This window comes from Athene noctua, chromosome 3 (genome assembly GCF_965140245.1).
Source record: "Athene noctua chromosome 3, bAthNoc1.hap1.1, whole genome shotgun sequence".
NCBI lineage: Eukaryota > Metazoa > Chordata > Aves > Strigiformes > Strigidae > Athene > Athene noctua.
Genome location: NC_134039.1, coordinates 75,150,221 through 75,166,538, shown reverse-complemented (window position 1 = coordinate 75,166,538; position 16,318 = coordinate 75,150,221). Strand labels below are relative to the sequence as shown.

At 43.2% G+C, this 16,318-nt stretch overlaps 1 protein-coding gene across 1 annotated transcript in view; it reads left to right on the top strand.

Annotated features, from left to right (window-relative positions):
- MAGI2 (membrane associated guanylate kinase, WW and PDZ domain containing 2) overlaps positions 1-16,004 on the top strand; it is a 789,209-nt gene extending 773,205 nt beyond the window's left edge. Inside the window, exon 23 of the mRNA XM_074903407.1 lies at positions 15,906-16,004. Within this exon, the coding sequence (XP_074759508.1) occupies positions 15,906-15,928 (23 nt within the window). The 3' untranslated portion in view covers positions 15,929-16,004. The remainder of the gene's footprint in view (positions 1-15,905) is intronic.
- The last annotated feature ends 314 nt before the right edge of the window (positions 16,005-16,318 follow it).

Sequence of the window (16,318 nt, the reverse complement as noted above, 5' to 3'; positions counted from 1 at the left end):
CATATATCTACCTACTCCATGGCCTCGGTGATAAGACTGCCAACAATTCAGCACCAGTGAGGATAGCTGTCTGCTGGGAATTGATGCAGAAGTTCAAGCATGGCCCTATTTCTTCCCTGGTATTTTTTGTATCCCATCTGAATGTTCAGCCAAGCAACATTGCCAAGAATTTTTCATCTCCATCAAAGATTGGCTTCACTCTGATTTGCGCCACCTCTGCTGATTATGAACATCTCATGCTTAGCCTCCTCTACATTCCAGGTGCCCTCAGCACCACCAGATCTATCCTGAATCTCTTCTCTTCCTTCACAACTCCCCACTGCTCTTATTTTTATTCCTACCTCTGAGATAAGTGCTGCTGTCTTTCAGTGGATTGAATCTTCCATTCTCTATTTTCTCCTTCTATCCCTCAGAACTTTGTCTTCCTATTTTTTCCCTCTTTCCTTCTGGCCCTCTCTCACCATCTGACATCATTCGCCACTTTCAACCTCTACCTTACATGTCTCAGCACCTCTATGTTAGACACGTCTGCTGTGAAAGGTGTCATGACCAGTTATTCACACTAGACAAGTCATTAAAGTACTCCTGGGTGTCATATAAACATACAGATATACCCAACACCTTGTATTGAAGCCCAGCCCAGATCATCTGCCTTGGCCTTCAGAAACAAGCAGCAGTTACTGATTAGACATACTAACGCTACATGCAGCCAGTAATTCCCTTTACAAGTGCAAATAATGTTTTTTCTTCAATGCTATTACAGTTAAATGTCTGTACTGATAATGATCCAAGCATTCAAGCCAGGTTTTGTGTCTTCAACATGCTATGATCTCTACTGGAAGTCTCCAAATTCATTTTACAAAGGCAAGGACAGGCAATGCTGCAGGCACGTATCTGTCTTAGACACTGTGCTTTTTTTCTGTATCACTGCTGCAGCAGAAAACCAGGGCCAAAACTGCAGAGGTATAAGTGGAAGAGCACACCTCAGCTAATGAGGATGTCACCCTCCATGTTTCTCCTTGCTTGGAGAGAAGCTTTGGTGTGAATAGGAAAAGTTTCCTGGTACACTGCCATGGAGCTCAAAGTTAGAGAAGGCTTTGGACTTGCCCAGGGATGACTGATCTCATTAGGGATTTACTTCACAGTTCACTTCTGTAAGTCTCCAAAAGAGTTCTTTTCCTTTTTTGTCCCCTTGACGCCTAGGATATTTTCTGTAATTGTTGCTAAAAAGGCCGCAGAGTCAAGGCAGGCTGCTTACTCGCATGACTAATAGAGGACTTGGAGAGAATTTCCATGGCTGTATCATGCAGAGCTCCCACCCACATGTCTATTAGACTCAAGGACTCCTAAGGCTGTTTCTCCATCTATCATGTCAGAGCCAAACATCACCTTTACCTTCACAGCTGTCATCAAAACAATAAGCCTTTTTAATTAGCCATCACTCCCAAAGGAAAATCCAGTGCATCTGGACAGAAACAGCTGTGCTTCAGGAGGGGCCAGGACTCAAACATCCCCTATGCCCCAAGCTGCTCACTAGACAGCCCACAGGTCCCCTGCTCAGCACCCAGGACTGGCCTCTCCCTTGGAGCAACAGCCTCTCCCCACCACCCGAAAAAGTACCCCTAAGCTCTGCATAGACCATCACCCTCCTGAAGCCAGTGCAGGCATGCTCTGTTCAGCCTTCAGGGTCCCAGAATATTTTTCTCGCTATTTCTAACAGCAATGATGTGATCACACATTTATTTCCATAGCTGGCACCTAAGTGTAGAGCAATTTTTTAAAAATATATTGTCAAGACACAGTAACATAAGCAATACCTCTGAATTATAGCCAATCTAAAAATGATGTTCTGTCCTTTCCTGCCTTTAGTGCCTCTATGGCAATAAGTCATTCTGCCAGTTCAATTAATTGTTAAGGAGGGTTTTGCTTACAAGGTACAAATACATCTCTTTTAAACAGTTGGGGGAATACCAGTGCACAAATAGGCACTCCTACTTGCACACACAGGGGCCTGGAGCACTCCCATGCAGGAACTTCCCAAATACCCATATCTGAGATGGGTGGCTGTCCCTCTCGGAAAAAAAAAAAACAACACATAGGGATGCAGAAGGATCCAGAAAGCTATCATTCTTCCACAGATGAACTGTTCTAAGTGTTTTAAAGGTAGATGATATTTAAACTGAAAAAATGTTGCAGGGAGAAAGAGAAGGAGTGATAGGGCTTTATGTGATGTGGCCATTTGCTGACCTGCTCTATTTTCAACTTCTTCAAGCTTAAAAACTAAAAAAGATGACCTATGTAACATGACAAACATTGCAACAAAGCAGTGCAAGTTTTGGGGACAGCAAGAAAGGATATTTAGCTATTACACTTCGGGGGGGGGGAAGTGAAACTCCTGCTTAAACACAGGAGAGGGATGGTGCCAGAGGAGAGTGCACTGTCATCTGCCCTCCATGGGCACCTCTGGGGTGCTGATGGGCTCTTTCAACACAGACTAATCCCCCAGTTTCTACAGAGGTTGCGGATGTGTTGAGTGACCTCAGCAGCATGTTGGCACTGCAGTGGCAGACCAATAGCAGCAGTTACTTCCCTGCAATGTAGGAAGGTCATTAATTTAACCCTTGTGATGCTTCTCTTTATCTCTGTGCATACCACCAAGGGACAGCCCTGTTGCCCTCCAAAAGATGCTGTAGATGTGGAAGCAGTGGGAGGAGTAACTAAAACATGAAAGCCAAATACAGACCTATAGTGAGAGCCCCAGTGCAACTGAAAGTTGGAAGAATAGTTCTGAGCAACTGCAGAGCCACAGCTACAGCAGGACCCCAGGAGGAGCAAGACCAGGGCACAGGCATCCTCCTATCCCTCCCCTCTCATTAAATTGGGGCCCTTTCTGTTGCTGAAACCACCTGAATTTTTACACTGCTTTTCTAACACGCTACAAAAAAATTAGGTTTTTGCTTCCTGGATTGCCCTTTGCTCTGAAGTAGTGAAAAACAACAGGCCACCAAACCAGCCCAAAACACCCTCTTCTGCCCTCACCAGGTGTCAGGGCTGCCCATGGTGCTGAAATTTCTATCCATACATATGTATGAAATTAATGAATTGTGGTGTTTGTACTTTCCCAAAGTGGTTTAAAACTATGCCGAGAGCTTTAACTAAAGCATTTGAAGAAATGCAGTCCATAAACCAGAAAATTGTTCACTCTGTCACTAAACCAGCAAGTACAAAGAGCTACATTCAGATACCTATTTAATTCAGGAAGAAAAACAGACCTTTCCCTGCACAGTCCACAAAGCTCACCATGTACAAAACACCTATTCCAATTAGCACTTCATTCACTTCAGAAGCTTTTAAAAAATAAGCCCAGCAGGCAATAGGGAGCACTGCAATGTTAGTACAGAGTATTTCAGAGTGGCTCTCAAATCTCAAACATCACAAACAATACCGATTGATTACTATTTTATATCACTCTAGGAAAGATGAATACAAGCATGTGCTTCCTCCTGAATGACTCCTGTCTCCCATATTGCTGGTACTGCACAGCTTTTTGGGGTGGTTGTTTGGTAGAGACATGTCGCGAGTGCCACCGTGCCATGGAGGCTGCAGCAAGCCACAAAGCTTTTTGGAGGCACCTTCCCATCTGACATACACACCAGCACCACAGCATCCCCCCCGCTCCCAGGATCATGAAGAGCCATGCTGCGTGGCATCTAGCTGAGAGGTCACAACGCTGGGCTGTGGGGCTTCACAAACAGCTCTGTATCCCCAGGCACGTGGCACAAAATCCTGTATTGTGACACCTCCCAACAACCAGCACCCAGCAGTGTAAGTCCCTAAACTAACCTTGTGTCACCGAGCAAAAGCTCTTTCCCTAACCATAACAGTTTATCCTGAAACCCTGTTTTGGGGCGTACAACCCCTTAACCTGGCTGCTTATTCATTTGCCATACTGATTAATAGTGAGACACTCTTCCTGAGAAAGGGCAGCTTCAGAAATGCTTCTGCCCTGACTTCACATCCCAACACAAGATAGGCTTCACCTTTAACAAAACTGAAAGAGCCCAGCCTCAGGCTCTGCTCATAAAGCATCTCTGGAGGATCAGAAACCTCACTCGCTGTGGGAAGACTCCTCAAGCAGCTTCTGCTCAGTTCCCTGCTCTCATCTCTCATCCCATTCTCTCTATTGAACGTTTTTCATGCTGGCATACAAATGCAAATGCAGCCTGAATTGATCGTCTCCATACCTTCAGACCCCTGAGGTTAACAAGTAGGTCTCTACTTCAGAGTTTTATAGGTCCATTATGTTCTTTGATTAGCAGCTCCTTCCCAGACTAAATGGCTTTGAAATAAATTCAAAAGGTTTGATAGCTAGTGTTTTTAAGACTGATTGTTAAAGTGTTTTGCAAATTACATAGAAATTATTCATATTTCAGCCCCACTTGTAAGCACCAGCAAACCTGAGCTTCATTAGCTACAGCAAATGCCAGCAAGCACCCCAGCAACGGGACTGGAGGTGACAAGGCACCAAGTGTGCTGGCCTGGATGTCACCAGAGCTCTCTGCTCTTTATCAGACCTTCCCACTTAGGTGTCCATGCTCTGCTCTGCAGGACACATCAGTCCCCATTGCTTGCGCAGCTGCTGAAGTCCAAAGGGAGTAAATGACGGACAAATCTAGTGACAACCCCCCCCCGATTTCCCCATTCATTTCAGGTATTTTCGTCACACCAGGAGGACACAGTAAATAACGTGCACAGCAGCCTACAGCTCTGTCACCATCAGCCCAAGAGCAGGTTTGCCTGGGGCTAACTACCCTGGAGAATCAGATGTTGATTTTTGCCATCCAGATCTGGATTGCCTCCTGGTAAGCTAGCCAACATAGAAAAGTGGTTGAGGACCTCTGATCCAGGACTGGCCATGTAAACATTGCAGGCTCAGCTGGAATAAATGGGCCCCATGAGTCAAAGCAGGGTGGTATGAACTGTTGCTATACAACAGTAGCAATTACTCTCACATCAAGCTACCAAGCACAGGAACCTCAGCCAGCATAGCCTGAGGGACTGTGTAAGGAACTATTACATCTTTTTTTGTAAAAGATTGTATTGAAGTAATAGATAAAAAAGCAAAAGGTAGTTGTAGCATGTGAAATATGAAGTATGAATTGACCTGCTCATTTTAATGACATCTCTTACTCCCTTTTCTTGTAGTTAGAGATAACCTTTTTATGTTGAAAAGCCATCCATGGCCAGCTTTTATAGGATACAGGAATGGTGAGAGCTGCTCTATGGGGAAGGGGGAGAAAGTCAGACAAAGTGGGCTGCCACTGACATTTCTCTGTGCCCTTGAACACAGAGCACGTGTGCTCACATACACACATGTGTCCGAAGCAAAGAGAAGCAGGCAGCGCTGCTGCTGGTGCTGACTCTTCCTCGCAGCCTCACTGCTGGGAAAGGACAAGTCCAACGTGTGATAGCTGTGGCCACTCCAGCCCAGAGCAGGCTTGCTGCCCGGCTGCTTGGGACCATGCCACTGGCACATAGGCTATGCCAGCCATGCTGGCATGGCCCTGCTAAAGCTCTTCTACTTTGTATACAGAAGTATCTGTACACAAGAGAAAATAGACTCTATAACCCACTGTTAATATACTGAGCTTTAGCAGTAAACATTAGTAGAAAACACAAACATAACATTTGCTACTAAGGTCTTTCAATAGAAGAGTGATTCACCAGCATAATAAAACCCATAATACTTTAAGAGGAAAGAATTTTGTTCTTTAAGTCATAAATAATACACATAGACATAGAATTCTTATAATTAGCTAATATTGCACCATTTTTTAAAATATTGTAAATTACCTTGTAAGTATGTAACCTTAGGGGACTACCAGATATTTTATGATGTCTAATGGAATCAAGGCATGAAAACAGAATAAAACTAACACAGAAGAAACTATCAAGTCATAAGAACTCAAATCACAGCAACACAGTTACAGACTGACCTACAGACTAAGTAACCCAATGGATATAATCCACAAACAGTAAACAAAACTACAAGGACCTAAATTTATAAAAATAGTATGGAAAAAATCAAATTATTAAAAAAAACCCACAACAGTCAAGCTTTGAATCTTTGGCAGAGAGGAAATATCCTCCCCCAGGCTGGTATCTGCCTGGTCTCTGGTCAGCCTAACACCAGCTGGATCAGCTTCACAAGAATAAGACTCTTCAGCTAAGAAGATTTGTAATTTCTCCTCTATGTGTTCATTATGTGATGCCTTTTTAATTAGTTTTCCACTCTGAAGCATACTTTATTGAGTTTTCCCATTTCTTCCAGCATGACAACTATTGTGTCATTGCCAAGAACTCAAAGGACACATAGTCTTAATCAATACTGGCAATCGGTAATCAATGGATAAGTCTATACTGTGTAGCAAGGACCTCTGAAAGCACGGATGTAGGATGACAGCAGAGGAACTCCTCAAAAGATGCATTACAGGAACACGATGACACTGGGGTTCCAAGGTCACAAACACAAATTACCAATTAGTGGGCCCAAAATGAATGTGACCTCAAAAGGTGGGAGGAACCCATTTTTAGGGCACAGCAAAACCTGGAATATCCTGCATAGGGTGACAGCACGAACAAGGTAGCAAGGAGGTACAAAGACAGCCATGGACCCTTCAAGACCAGGATCAAAGGAAGAACAGAGAAAGGAATTGCTCCAGCACCGTATCTCTTGGTTAAGGACTCCACACATGATCAACACTGCTGCACGTCTGCAGCAGTTCCTCCATCAAAGAGCTCTGCCACTGGATTCCCATTTGCCACATCGTGTCACTGCAGCTCAGGAGTCATCTCTATAAAGTTATCTTTTACTATGTCACTGGGTAAAGGAAATCAGGATTTTAAGAGCAATGTGTGTGTGTGTGTATGTGCTTTCTGCTCCATCTTTCGTCCGTGGCTCAGTGATGCTGCAGTGCTCAGATGCACAACTAGTCATTATGGATTCAAGGCAAGTCCTCACTCCCTGTAAACATTTATATAATATAGAGCAAGTAAGTGAGATTGAGGATGGTTAGGAAGATGAATATTAGTGTCCCAAGTTCAGTCTCTGATCCAGAGACTAATGGATACGAACGCAGAGCGGGATTCATCTCATCCAGGTTTAGATGTCTACATTACTGTTACTCACTCTAGGCTTTTTACAAAGGACACCAATAGGCACCTTTAGAAAGAGATTTGTCCAACACCTTTAGGACAAAATTAATTGTCCTGCAGAAGCATCTAAATCTTTCTATTGACTGGAAAAAGCGTGAAGGGTTATTAGCTCCAAGTCATGTCTGACATCTCAATTTCTGAAGTCAGGATAGATAAATCCCTAGTAAAATGTTCCCAGATGCCTTCAATTTCAGACATGTCCTGAGCGTATCTATAGGACCAGGCTGCATGAAGGAGATAAGCAGGGAAACCCGGACTGTTCAGCCGGAGCTATTAGTTATAGTATCTGTGTGCAACATCTCCAGGTGCACAGTTGATGCAGGGACTCAGCCCCACACGCAGTTAGGAGGTAGCTGAACTGCAGCTCTGCCAGTCTGGGCCACGTAGAGGATTGCCACCAGCACTGACAGGGCAGGAAGGTGACTAGGCCCTTCTTAGAATCAGGACCTTTCTACCCAGGGAGTCCTGCTGAAAACACAACTCCCAGCATCTGTTATTGCCCTCCCTGTGCTGCCTGCGCAGTCACTGCCTGGTGCTGCCTCAGCACACATGTACAATGCTCAGAAAGTAACACAAAAGTCAACAACTGTGGATGTCACAGGTTTATAAGAATGAATATTCTGCAGTGCATCTAACTAGCAGGTAGTTACTAACGTGCTTGCAAAGGTGTCATGTTGGCAATGTAAAAATCTCTTTTTTTGAAATTCACATCTGCATCGCAGACCCTATGTCCTCCTCCCAACAAGGTGACGCTGCTCTTCACCGGGATGTGCATTCAAGTGTCTAGAGACAGCAGTTCAGGGTTTGGAGTACAGCTGTTAGAGAACATCACGTGTTTCTAACAGACTGTGTACACTGATTCCCTGAGAGCACAATTCCTGTGTGGGTCATCACAGGTCCTTTCCTTTCAGGTGCTTCTGCCCAGAACCCATCAACACATCTGTCCCTGACACATAGTCCACTTTCCCAACTCTAACTACCTTAGACTTGTTTACCTTTCATTTTTAGCAGACCTCCTAAATGATTTGATTTATTTGGTCTGCTTTATTCCCACATAAATTTTTCTTTTTTTCTGTTTTAAAGGAATACCAGATATTTCAAAAGTCTAAGCCCAGGTCTCTCAAAGTGATAGGAGCAGGTCCTTACAGAAAATGGAGGTAATCAATAACGGGGTACTCCCTTATTCCTTTGGGGACACAGAGGCAGAGATTTTTTCCACCTCATTGCATGTGTGGTACGATTGGTGTGGAACAGAAAACAAAGCAGAACTTTTCTGCCCAAACAGGACATGGCAAAGAGGATCTATACATGCACCCACACGCTCACAAAAACACATCCCGACAGTCACACAAGGAACCTTGCTTAGTCTGAGTTTTGCCAGTAAAGTCTGTGTAGGTATATTCATGCCTGAAGTTCTCTCATACTGGGATCATTTTGGCTTTCAACCACGAAACCTGAATTTTCCATTTGACATGATTGTTCTTAGGTTAAACGTGTACTTATGTTTATTTATATCAAATGATTATTCTATTCTCAAGGAAATAAAAGGTGACACACATGAAAACAATGAAGTGAGAATGCTTAGCAAGCACCACCTATACCATTCCTGAATTCCAAGATACTCTTTAACTTCCTCGGTTCTCTGAAGGACAGTTAGGGGATGGTTAACAGACAAAGTGATTAAAACTGTTATCCCCCCTGCACCATACAGTAGCATTGGTAGAAGAGTAGGATATTACAGTCATGATATGCTGAGCACTGTAGCTAAACTACACTTGTCTATTCTAGAATTAACCCATCCATGATTTTTCATATCATAAGAAAAAGGATGTTGTAGCACTACCAAGCAGTGACTGTAATCACAATGCATTTGCACCATTCACAGCTCAGTTTGACACTCTGTTGCTACTAAGTAGGTGACATAAAGGGTACTGTGAAAGATGGGACACACCAGAGGTAATTTTTTATTTCTTACTTAGGTGATACTTTGATCAGTTGTTTTTGTAGCCCAGGGATTTTGAGAACAGGAATTCAAAAGGATGTTTTTCCCTAGTCACTTTTACCAACTACAGAATTTTTCGTGCCTTTTAATATTTTCTCCAAGGAAGCAAAACCCCTTTGAATTAAACTAACATTAGTTGTCTATTACAGGATAGCACAAAGAGAGACCAAAATTAAGGACTAACAATATTCTAAAACTAGCCTGACCTTAAATTACAGCAGGTTAATAAATCACTTCAAATGTAAATCTCTGCCTGCTTTCACCTTGAGTTCTGAATATCTTTAATCAAGTAGCATAATAGAATTTTTGACGATCAAAGGCTGTAACTGCTGGCGGAGTGAGACTACAAGTTGGAGAGACAGCTGGGCCTTAAAATTTGGGCTGTTCAACCAAAAATGCTTTGGAAATTCAGTCTCTCGTGAACCTGTAAAACCTAACAAAGTGATGGACAAGTTTTCAATATTTAACAAAAGACATTCTAAAGCTTGTAAAGTCCAGCATGGGTGATGCAGGTGGGAACTCAGAAACACCAAGGAGAGAGGAAGGGAAGGAAGAGACTTTGGGTGAGTCACGAGACTGACGTTCATCAGCACAGCTGTGTGGGATGAGTTGTGGCAGCCTGGGTCAAAAACAGTTGACACCACCGGAGTTTGGAGACCTGCATCCTGCAACACAAGCACAGATGGTGTACAATAAAGCCAATACTCACAAGCCATAGAGAATCAATGACAAACATGGGGTTTCTGTCCTGCTAAAGAACCTAAGGGCAATCCTAATGCTGCCATCCTGCAGCAACTCTCTGTGGAAGCTGAGGCAAAGGTCCAGCTTCACTCATTCTGTGGTCTTCTTTAACATGAAGACAAAAAAGACTTGTATGCATCTGATTTAATTTTTTTAAACTACCTGTATACCAAAGATCTGCAGGTATAAAAATCAGTTTTATGAGACTTCAATCTGAAAATCTGGGAGGAAGAAGACATAAGGGCCAATTCAGGACAAAGAAAATTCAGAGTGGCATTAACCTGCTTCACACACAACCCTCCCACATGAAAGTTGTAGTAGGCTGCTAAATTTGAGGTGTTCATGTTTTTCTGAGCATGTTCTTGTTCTTGCTCTCTAGATTTTTCCTAGTGGGATGCAAAGTAGCATAAGGCTGTCATGGTTTTCTTCCTTTTTACTGATATTACTGCTTACAGTCACAAACCCACCCTCATCTCAGAGACATAATTTGAGGGTATGACTGTCCCTCCATGCTTCAGAAGTGTCTAAAGGGGCAAAAAATGTATCCTTAGAAGAATAATAATTTTTACAAAACTCTTAATTATATAAATCAGATTAAACTCTCTCTAAAAAAAAACAAACAAACAAACAAAAAAAAAAAAAAAAAAAAACCCAATGAAACCATGGCTCCACTGAAATCAAACATAAACCTCTGATTTCAGGGTGGACAGAATCTCATATAGCACCTGGAAGAGAAATTGGCTGTTATGCCCAGTTTATTACAGCACAGGGGGAAGCACCCCCAGCAGAGTACCAGACTACTTGAGCACTTCAAGCCTTTTACAAGAACATAAAAGCCAGAGACCTGGTGCTGAGTCCCCTGCTTTGGCTCTTTCCAAAATGACAAGTAATTCTTACATATCATGAAAGATTTCAGCACGCTCTGGAATGAAAATATCGAGATTTGCTCCATCCAAAGTGAAACAGTCACTGCAGGGGTGCTGAGCGCTGCAGAAGTGCTCTGGCCTGCCACAGTGAAACCCGGACACCTCCAGGCAGAGCCACCAAGGTGGCTTGGTCATGCATTGCCACATTAAATTATCTCCAAAGCTGAGCTGCCTGGGAATACGCATAACCACAGTCACATGGCACTGTACCTCAGCTAAGAAGCGTGATGCACAGAAGCCATCTCTGATTATCGGTATAACAAATGCAAGCTGGATCATCTGCAGTACAAACAACCTTTTCACAGAGAATCAAAAGCAGGCTTGCCAAGCTGCCTTTCCCTCCTGCTTCATGCCCCAGCATAGGTAACATTGAAGATACTTTGGTTGTGGTTTTGTTTGTTTAGCATTTTCTCTTTGATATGTAAAGCAGAGCATACTAAGTGTATATATGTTTGTGTATGTATGCAGTCACATACATTTGAGCCAATTTCTTACAGTGGTCTGCACTGATAAATTATATTTATTACTGGTCCTTTGGGTTCCCTCAGTTTTTCAGCAGAGAACCTGGGAAGACAGCTCAAGGGGAAGAACTGCTGCTCTTTAAATACTGTGCGTCCCTCTTCAAGAAATGCAGGTCTCACGAGGAGGCAGAGCCTGGCTTGCAGGGGATGAATAATTGCCTTCTGAAAGCAAGCAGCAGCTCTCAGCAATCTGTGTCTTCAAAATGTAGTTTTCAGTCCCCATCTGCAGGCAGGATGGAGCAAAGCAGCTCAGCACCTCAGCAGGACTGGGGGGCACTGGGCTGAGCTGGGGTAAAGCCATGGCACTGCAGTGGAGGATGAAGAACAGCCCTGCTGGCAAATCATGGCAGTGATCTGCAGACAAAATATTGTCTACCATTCATCGCTTCATCGCCTACCAGCCAACACTTTAATAGTCTGGTCTCCTTATGTGGCTGTAAATGGGCAGTTTTCTGCAGTTCTGACAGAGAGTCAGGCTGGGGTATAACTACAGGTTTTCAGTATGAATACACACCTATTTCAGTAAAATGGCAGAAAGTAATAATTTTAAAATTAAGGAGGAAAAATCTATACACAGATGGATATCACACCCGTGCACGTGGGGCAGAGCAGGTGTTTGGGTGGCAGTGTGTACCACTTCAGGGCAGCACCAGGGACGCAGAGAAGAGCAGCACAAAGCCCTGCAGAAACTGGGGGACTGCATCAAGTGCTCAGGCTGGCACCTTGCTCCAGTGACCCAAAGCACCCCCCAGACCACAGCAGCTTCCCAAGGCACCCACCAGACTGGAATTTCATGGCAGCTGAAAGAAGAAAGCAAACTACCTGCCCAGGTAGCAATATACATAATTGAATGAGCAAAACCAGATCAATTCCAGAATTCCAGCTCAAGGAAAGGGCTATTCATGTGAAGAATCTGGGGAGAGGGGTGCACACAGTTGAGCTACGAAGTCCATAGCACCCATACAGTGGCTCACTGCCCCCTCAAACACGAATAACCAAGATCCTGTCTACACCAAAAATTTTGTCTGCTTGATAAATTTGTACCCAAATCTAAGGCAGTAAAATCTTAAAGGCGAATTTTTCTTGCTCCCTATTTTGGACAGCAGTGATTGAGAGCACAGTTTTTAGCTTCAGCCCAAGGCAAAAGGAAACTACAACTTAATTGGTACTTTCAGGTAAGAGAATATTCCATTTAGCTGAGGAAGCATGAGGAATCTGGAGGTTTTGATTAAAGTCCACCTTCCAGCCCTTCCTCATGTTAGGAGGTTTCACCGTTATCTAAGCACTCTCCTTTCCCTGCTGACGGACAGCTTGCTAATATATGCAATATTATTCAAACTTGTCGGAAGTCATTTAAAATCCCATCAACATCAGGAAAGTGAAAAGGGGAATATTAACCCCTAATTCCTAGCTAGTCAAGAACTGTACTTTCGCTAGTTTCTAATGAAAATTACTGTGTAATAAGTTTGTCTTCATTTTTTGTTCTGACACAGTTCTTTCTTTAATACATTTTCACAGCTGAAGTAATGAGTTTTCTCTATAATATCTGTCTGATAATATATCTTCTAAGAAAAAATGGGATTAATCAATATTTTAAAACATTGGCTTCATAACTTTTTTACATTTCATTAACAATATCTGCATAGATAAATAAAAAAAGTTTCCATCACCCTCCCAAAATGGGATTAATTTACAATAATGAAAATGGATGGGAGAATCTGAAGTGCTCACTCCAAATATGCTCACACTGACTAATACCATGAATATGAAAAGCTATCTTAACCAATTCTAAGTTGCAGATGGATCTTGGCAGAAAGGAGGCCAGAGGAAATTAATGTAATCGTTGCAAAATATGTAAAAATGACAGAGAGGAAAGTCTAGACAATGTGAGATGATTGCCATGCTCTCCAGCTTGGAATGCAAAGCTTGTCTTCTGATTGTTCTGCCGAACACACATCGCACTTCGAACCCATATGGGCAAGTAATTTGCCATATGTTTTAGTACATGGCACAAGTACCCAGAGATGTACTACTGCTAACGCTGCAAATGGAAAAAAACAGGAAATGTTGCCCATGTCTCTCTGATACACTAACAAGAGGGTGGAGCGTTCCAGGCTTGTTTTTAAAACAAATATCAGCCCTCTACATAGCATCTTCTCCTTCTCCATGTGAGCTCTCCCCGATTCCCAGAGCCCTGGGACCACAGAAAGAGATCTTGGGGTTTGGGTTGATGGCAAGTTGAATATGAGTCAACAGTGTTCCCTGGCAGCCAAAAGGGCCAACCATGTCCTGGGGTGTAACAGGCACAGCATAGCAAGCTGGTCGAAGGAGGTGATCATCCCACTCTACACTGCACTGGTGTGACCCCACCTCGAGTACCGAGTGCAGTTTTGGGTGCCTCAAGATAAGAAGGACATTGAACTTTTAGAGTGTGTTCAGAGGAGGGTGACCAGGATGGTGAAAGGCCTCAAGGGCAAGACTTATGAGGAGCAGCTGAGGTGACCTGTCTTGTTCAGCTTGGAGAAGAGAAGGCTGAGGGGTCACCTCATCGCAGTCTACAACTTCCTCAAGGGGGCAGGGCAGGGGAAGGTGCTGATCTCCTCTCTCTGGTGACCAGCGATAGACCACAAGGAAATGGAATAACGCTCTGCCAGGGGAACTTCAGATTGGACATTAGGAAAAGGTTCTTCACCAAGAGGGTGGTCGGTCACTGGAACAGGCTGCCACAGAAGTGGTCACAGCACCAAGACCATCAGAGTTTAAGGAGTATCTCAATGATGCTCTTAGTCATATGGTTCAGTTTTAGGTTGTCCTGTGAGGAGCAGGGAGTTGAACCTGATGATACTTATGGGTCCCTTCCAACATGAGATATTTTATGATTTCCCACCATCCAGGTCCAGCAATGCACTGCAGCCACCTCAACCTTGCATGGAGAAAAGACCTAGGGACAGACATCCCCCTTCCCTCCCACTCCCTTGAAACATGGGAACTTTTCCCATGAAACATGGGAAAAAATCCTGGGCACCAGGACATGAAGGAAACTGTCTGTCCTCCATTCAGTCTGACATCTTTCCTCTCCTATCCCTCTACCTCCCTACACCACACAGAGGTTACATGCAGTATGGGCAAAGCTGTGCTTTTGTGCAACCTTACTCCCAATTTCTATCATTACTCTAACCAACATAAATTTTACGTATACACAGCCTTGAATTAATGAGAAAATGTCATCTTTCTGTAGGGAAAACATGCTTTCCTCAAGATCCTAGCTGCTAGTTCTTGATCTTGTCCTAAGCCTTTCTTCTACACCCATGCACCCAGCACATTCTGCTCTCCTCCCCCATGTCTCAGCGACCCATATATCTGCTCCTCCCAACCACATCACGATTCCTCTTTCTTTTCTTCCGAGTTCATTCACACATGAACCAACATCTCCTGCAAATATTAAAAGAAACAGTTAGCTGATGATGGCTAATTCAAAGGAGGGTGTGGAATCTCAAGATTCCTAAATATATTGAAAAAATATATTACTGAGTAAAGCATCTAAATGACCTATACAACCTCATATACTTACAACTTTTATGTTTGTCTGATACACCATTCACCTGAACAGTTGTCAAACCTCAGGGCATCCTGGTTTAAATCAGGCTGTGGACACCCACACAGTGTATCTCTGGTCTTTTGAGTCTGATTATATAGATGCTGGTTATAACTATTTGCAAAGTGTCCCATAGCCACTAAAGTTTCAGAACACTAACAGTGTTTGCCTGTAGTCAAACATTCAACAGCTTTCTGCTGCATAAATTTAGCTGATATCTTAAACCAAAAAGGCAGGATTTCAATTTACATTCAAGAGAAAATTTTTTATAAACACTCCAACCTGATTGTAATACTGAGATTTTTTTTTTTCCCTCTGCCATGTCAACTGAAAACAGTAGCATCACAGGCATGTTAACCCGATAACCCTGCTGCTGATATCAAATAAAGTGCAGTACAGGACAATCCTCAAGAATAAGAAGAAATGGCACTCCCAGATGGTAATTCAGTAGAGTCTGTGTAACTTCAGAATATTCTGTGCACAGCCAGTGGCAGCCCCAGTCAGAGGAGCATGCCATCTGGGTTTACAACTCACAACTATATCCCAAAGTGTCTGGAAATGTTTTTTCAAATAATATTTGATAAGGAGCATTGCAGGGAATTAGCAGTCCCACAGTCTTGTTTGTTGATCTTTGTTGGGTTTTAGCTCTTGATTTACTTGTATTCTGATACAATTAAAGTCTTTGCATTTTTACAACATAGATCTGTGTATGCAAGGAAATCTTATGTGGCTGAAATAGGCAGCTTGTACCCATTGCCACTTGTCTTCTCCATATGGCTCCTTGCAGAGAGCCTTCATCCTCTTTGTAGCTGCCCTTTAAGTACAGGAATACTGTGATGAGATCCCCTCTGAGCCTTCTGTTCTCCAGAGAGAAAAGACTCACCTCCTTCATTCTTCCCTCATAGGGCAGGGTTGGATAGAAGTTTGATCGTCTTCCTGGCCTTCCTTTGCACCCTCTCCAGTCTGTCCATATCTAAGGTCAGTGGAAATTTTTTAATGTTCTTAGCAATACCACAGTCACTATCCAGGCTACCTAATCTACATCATTGTCTTGTACTACAAAGACAGCTATTAGTTTTTCAGAGCTGGGCTGGTCTCTTGATGAGCAGAAGTCACAGCTGTTGTTAAAAGGAGCTGGTTCAAGAGATCAGATCTGGAGGAGAGTGTTGCAGTTCTCAGTATATTCCCCACGTGCGAGCTCCAGGTGTTAAATCTGCATTATCAATAGTCATTTCAGCAAGGCATCAACTTGATCTTCAGTGAAATTAGATTTTATTTGTTTGTTTGTCCTAGACCCAGGTCTTGGGGGGTTTTTAAT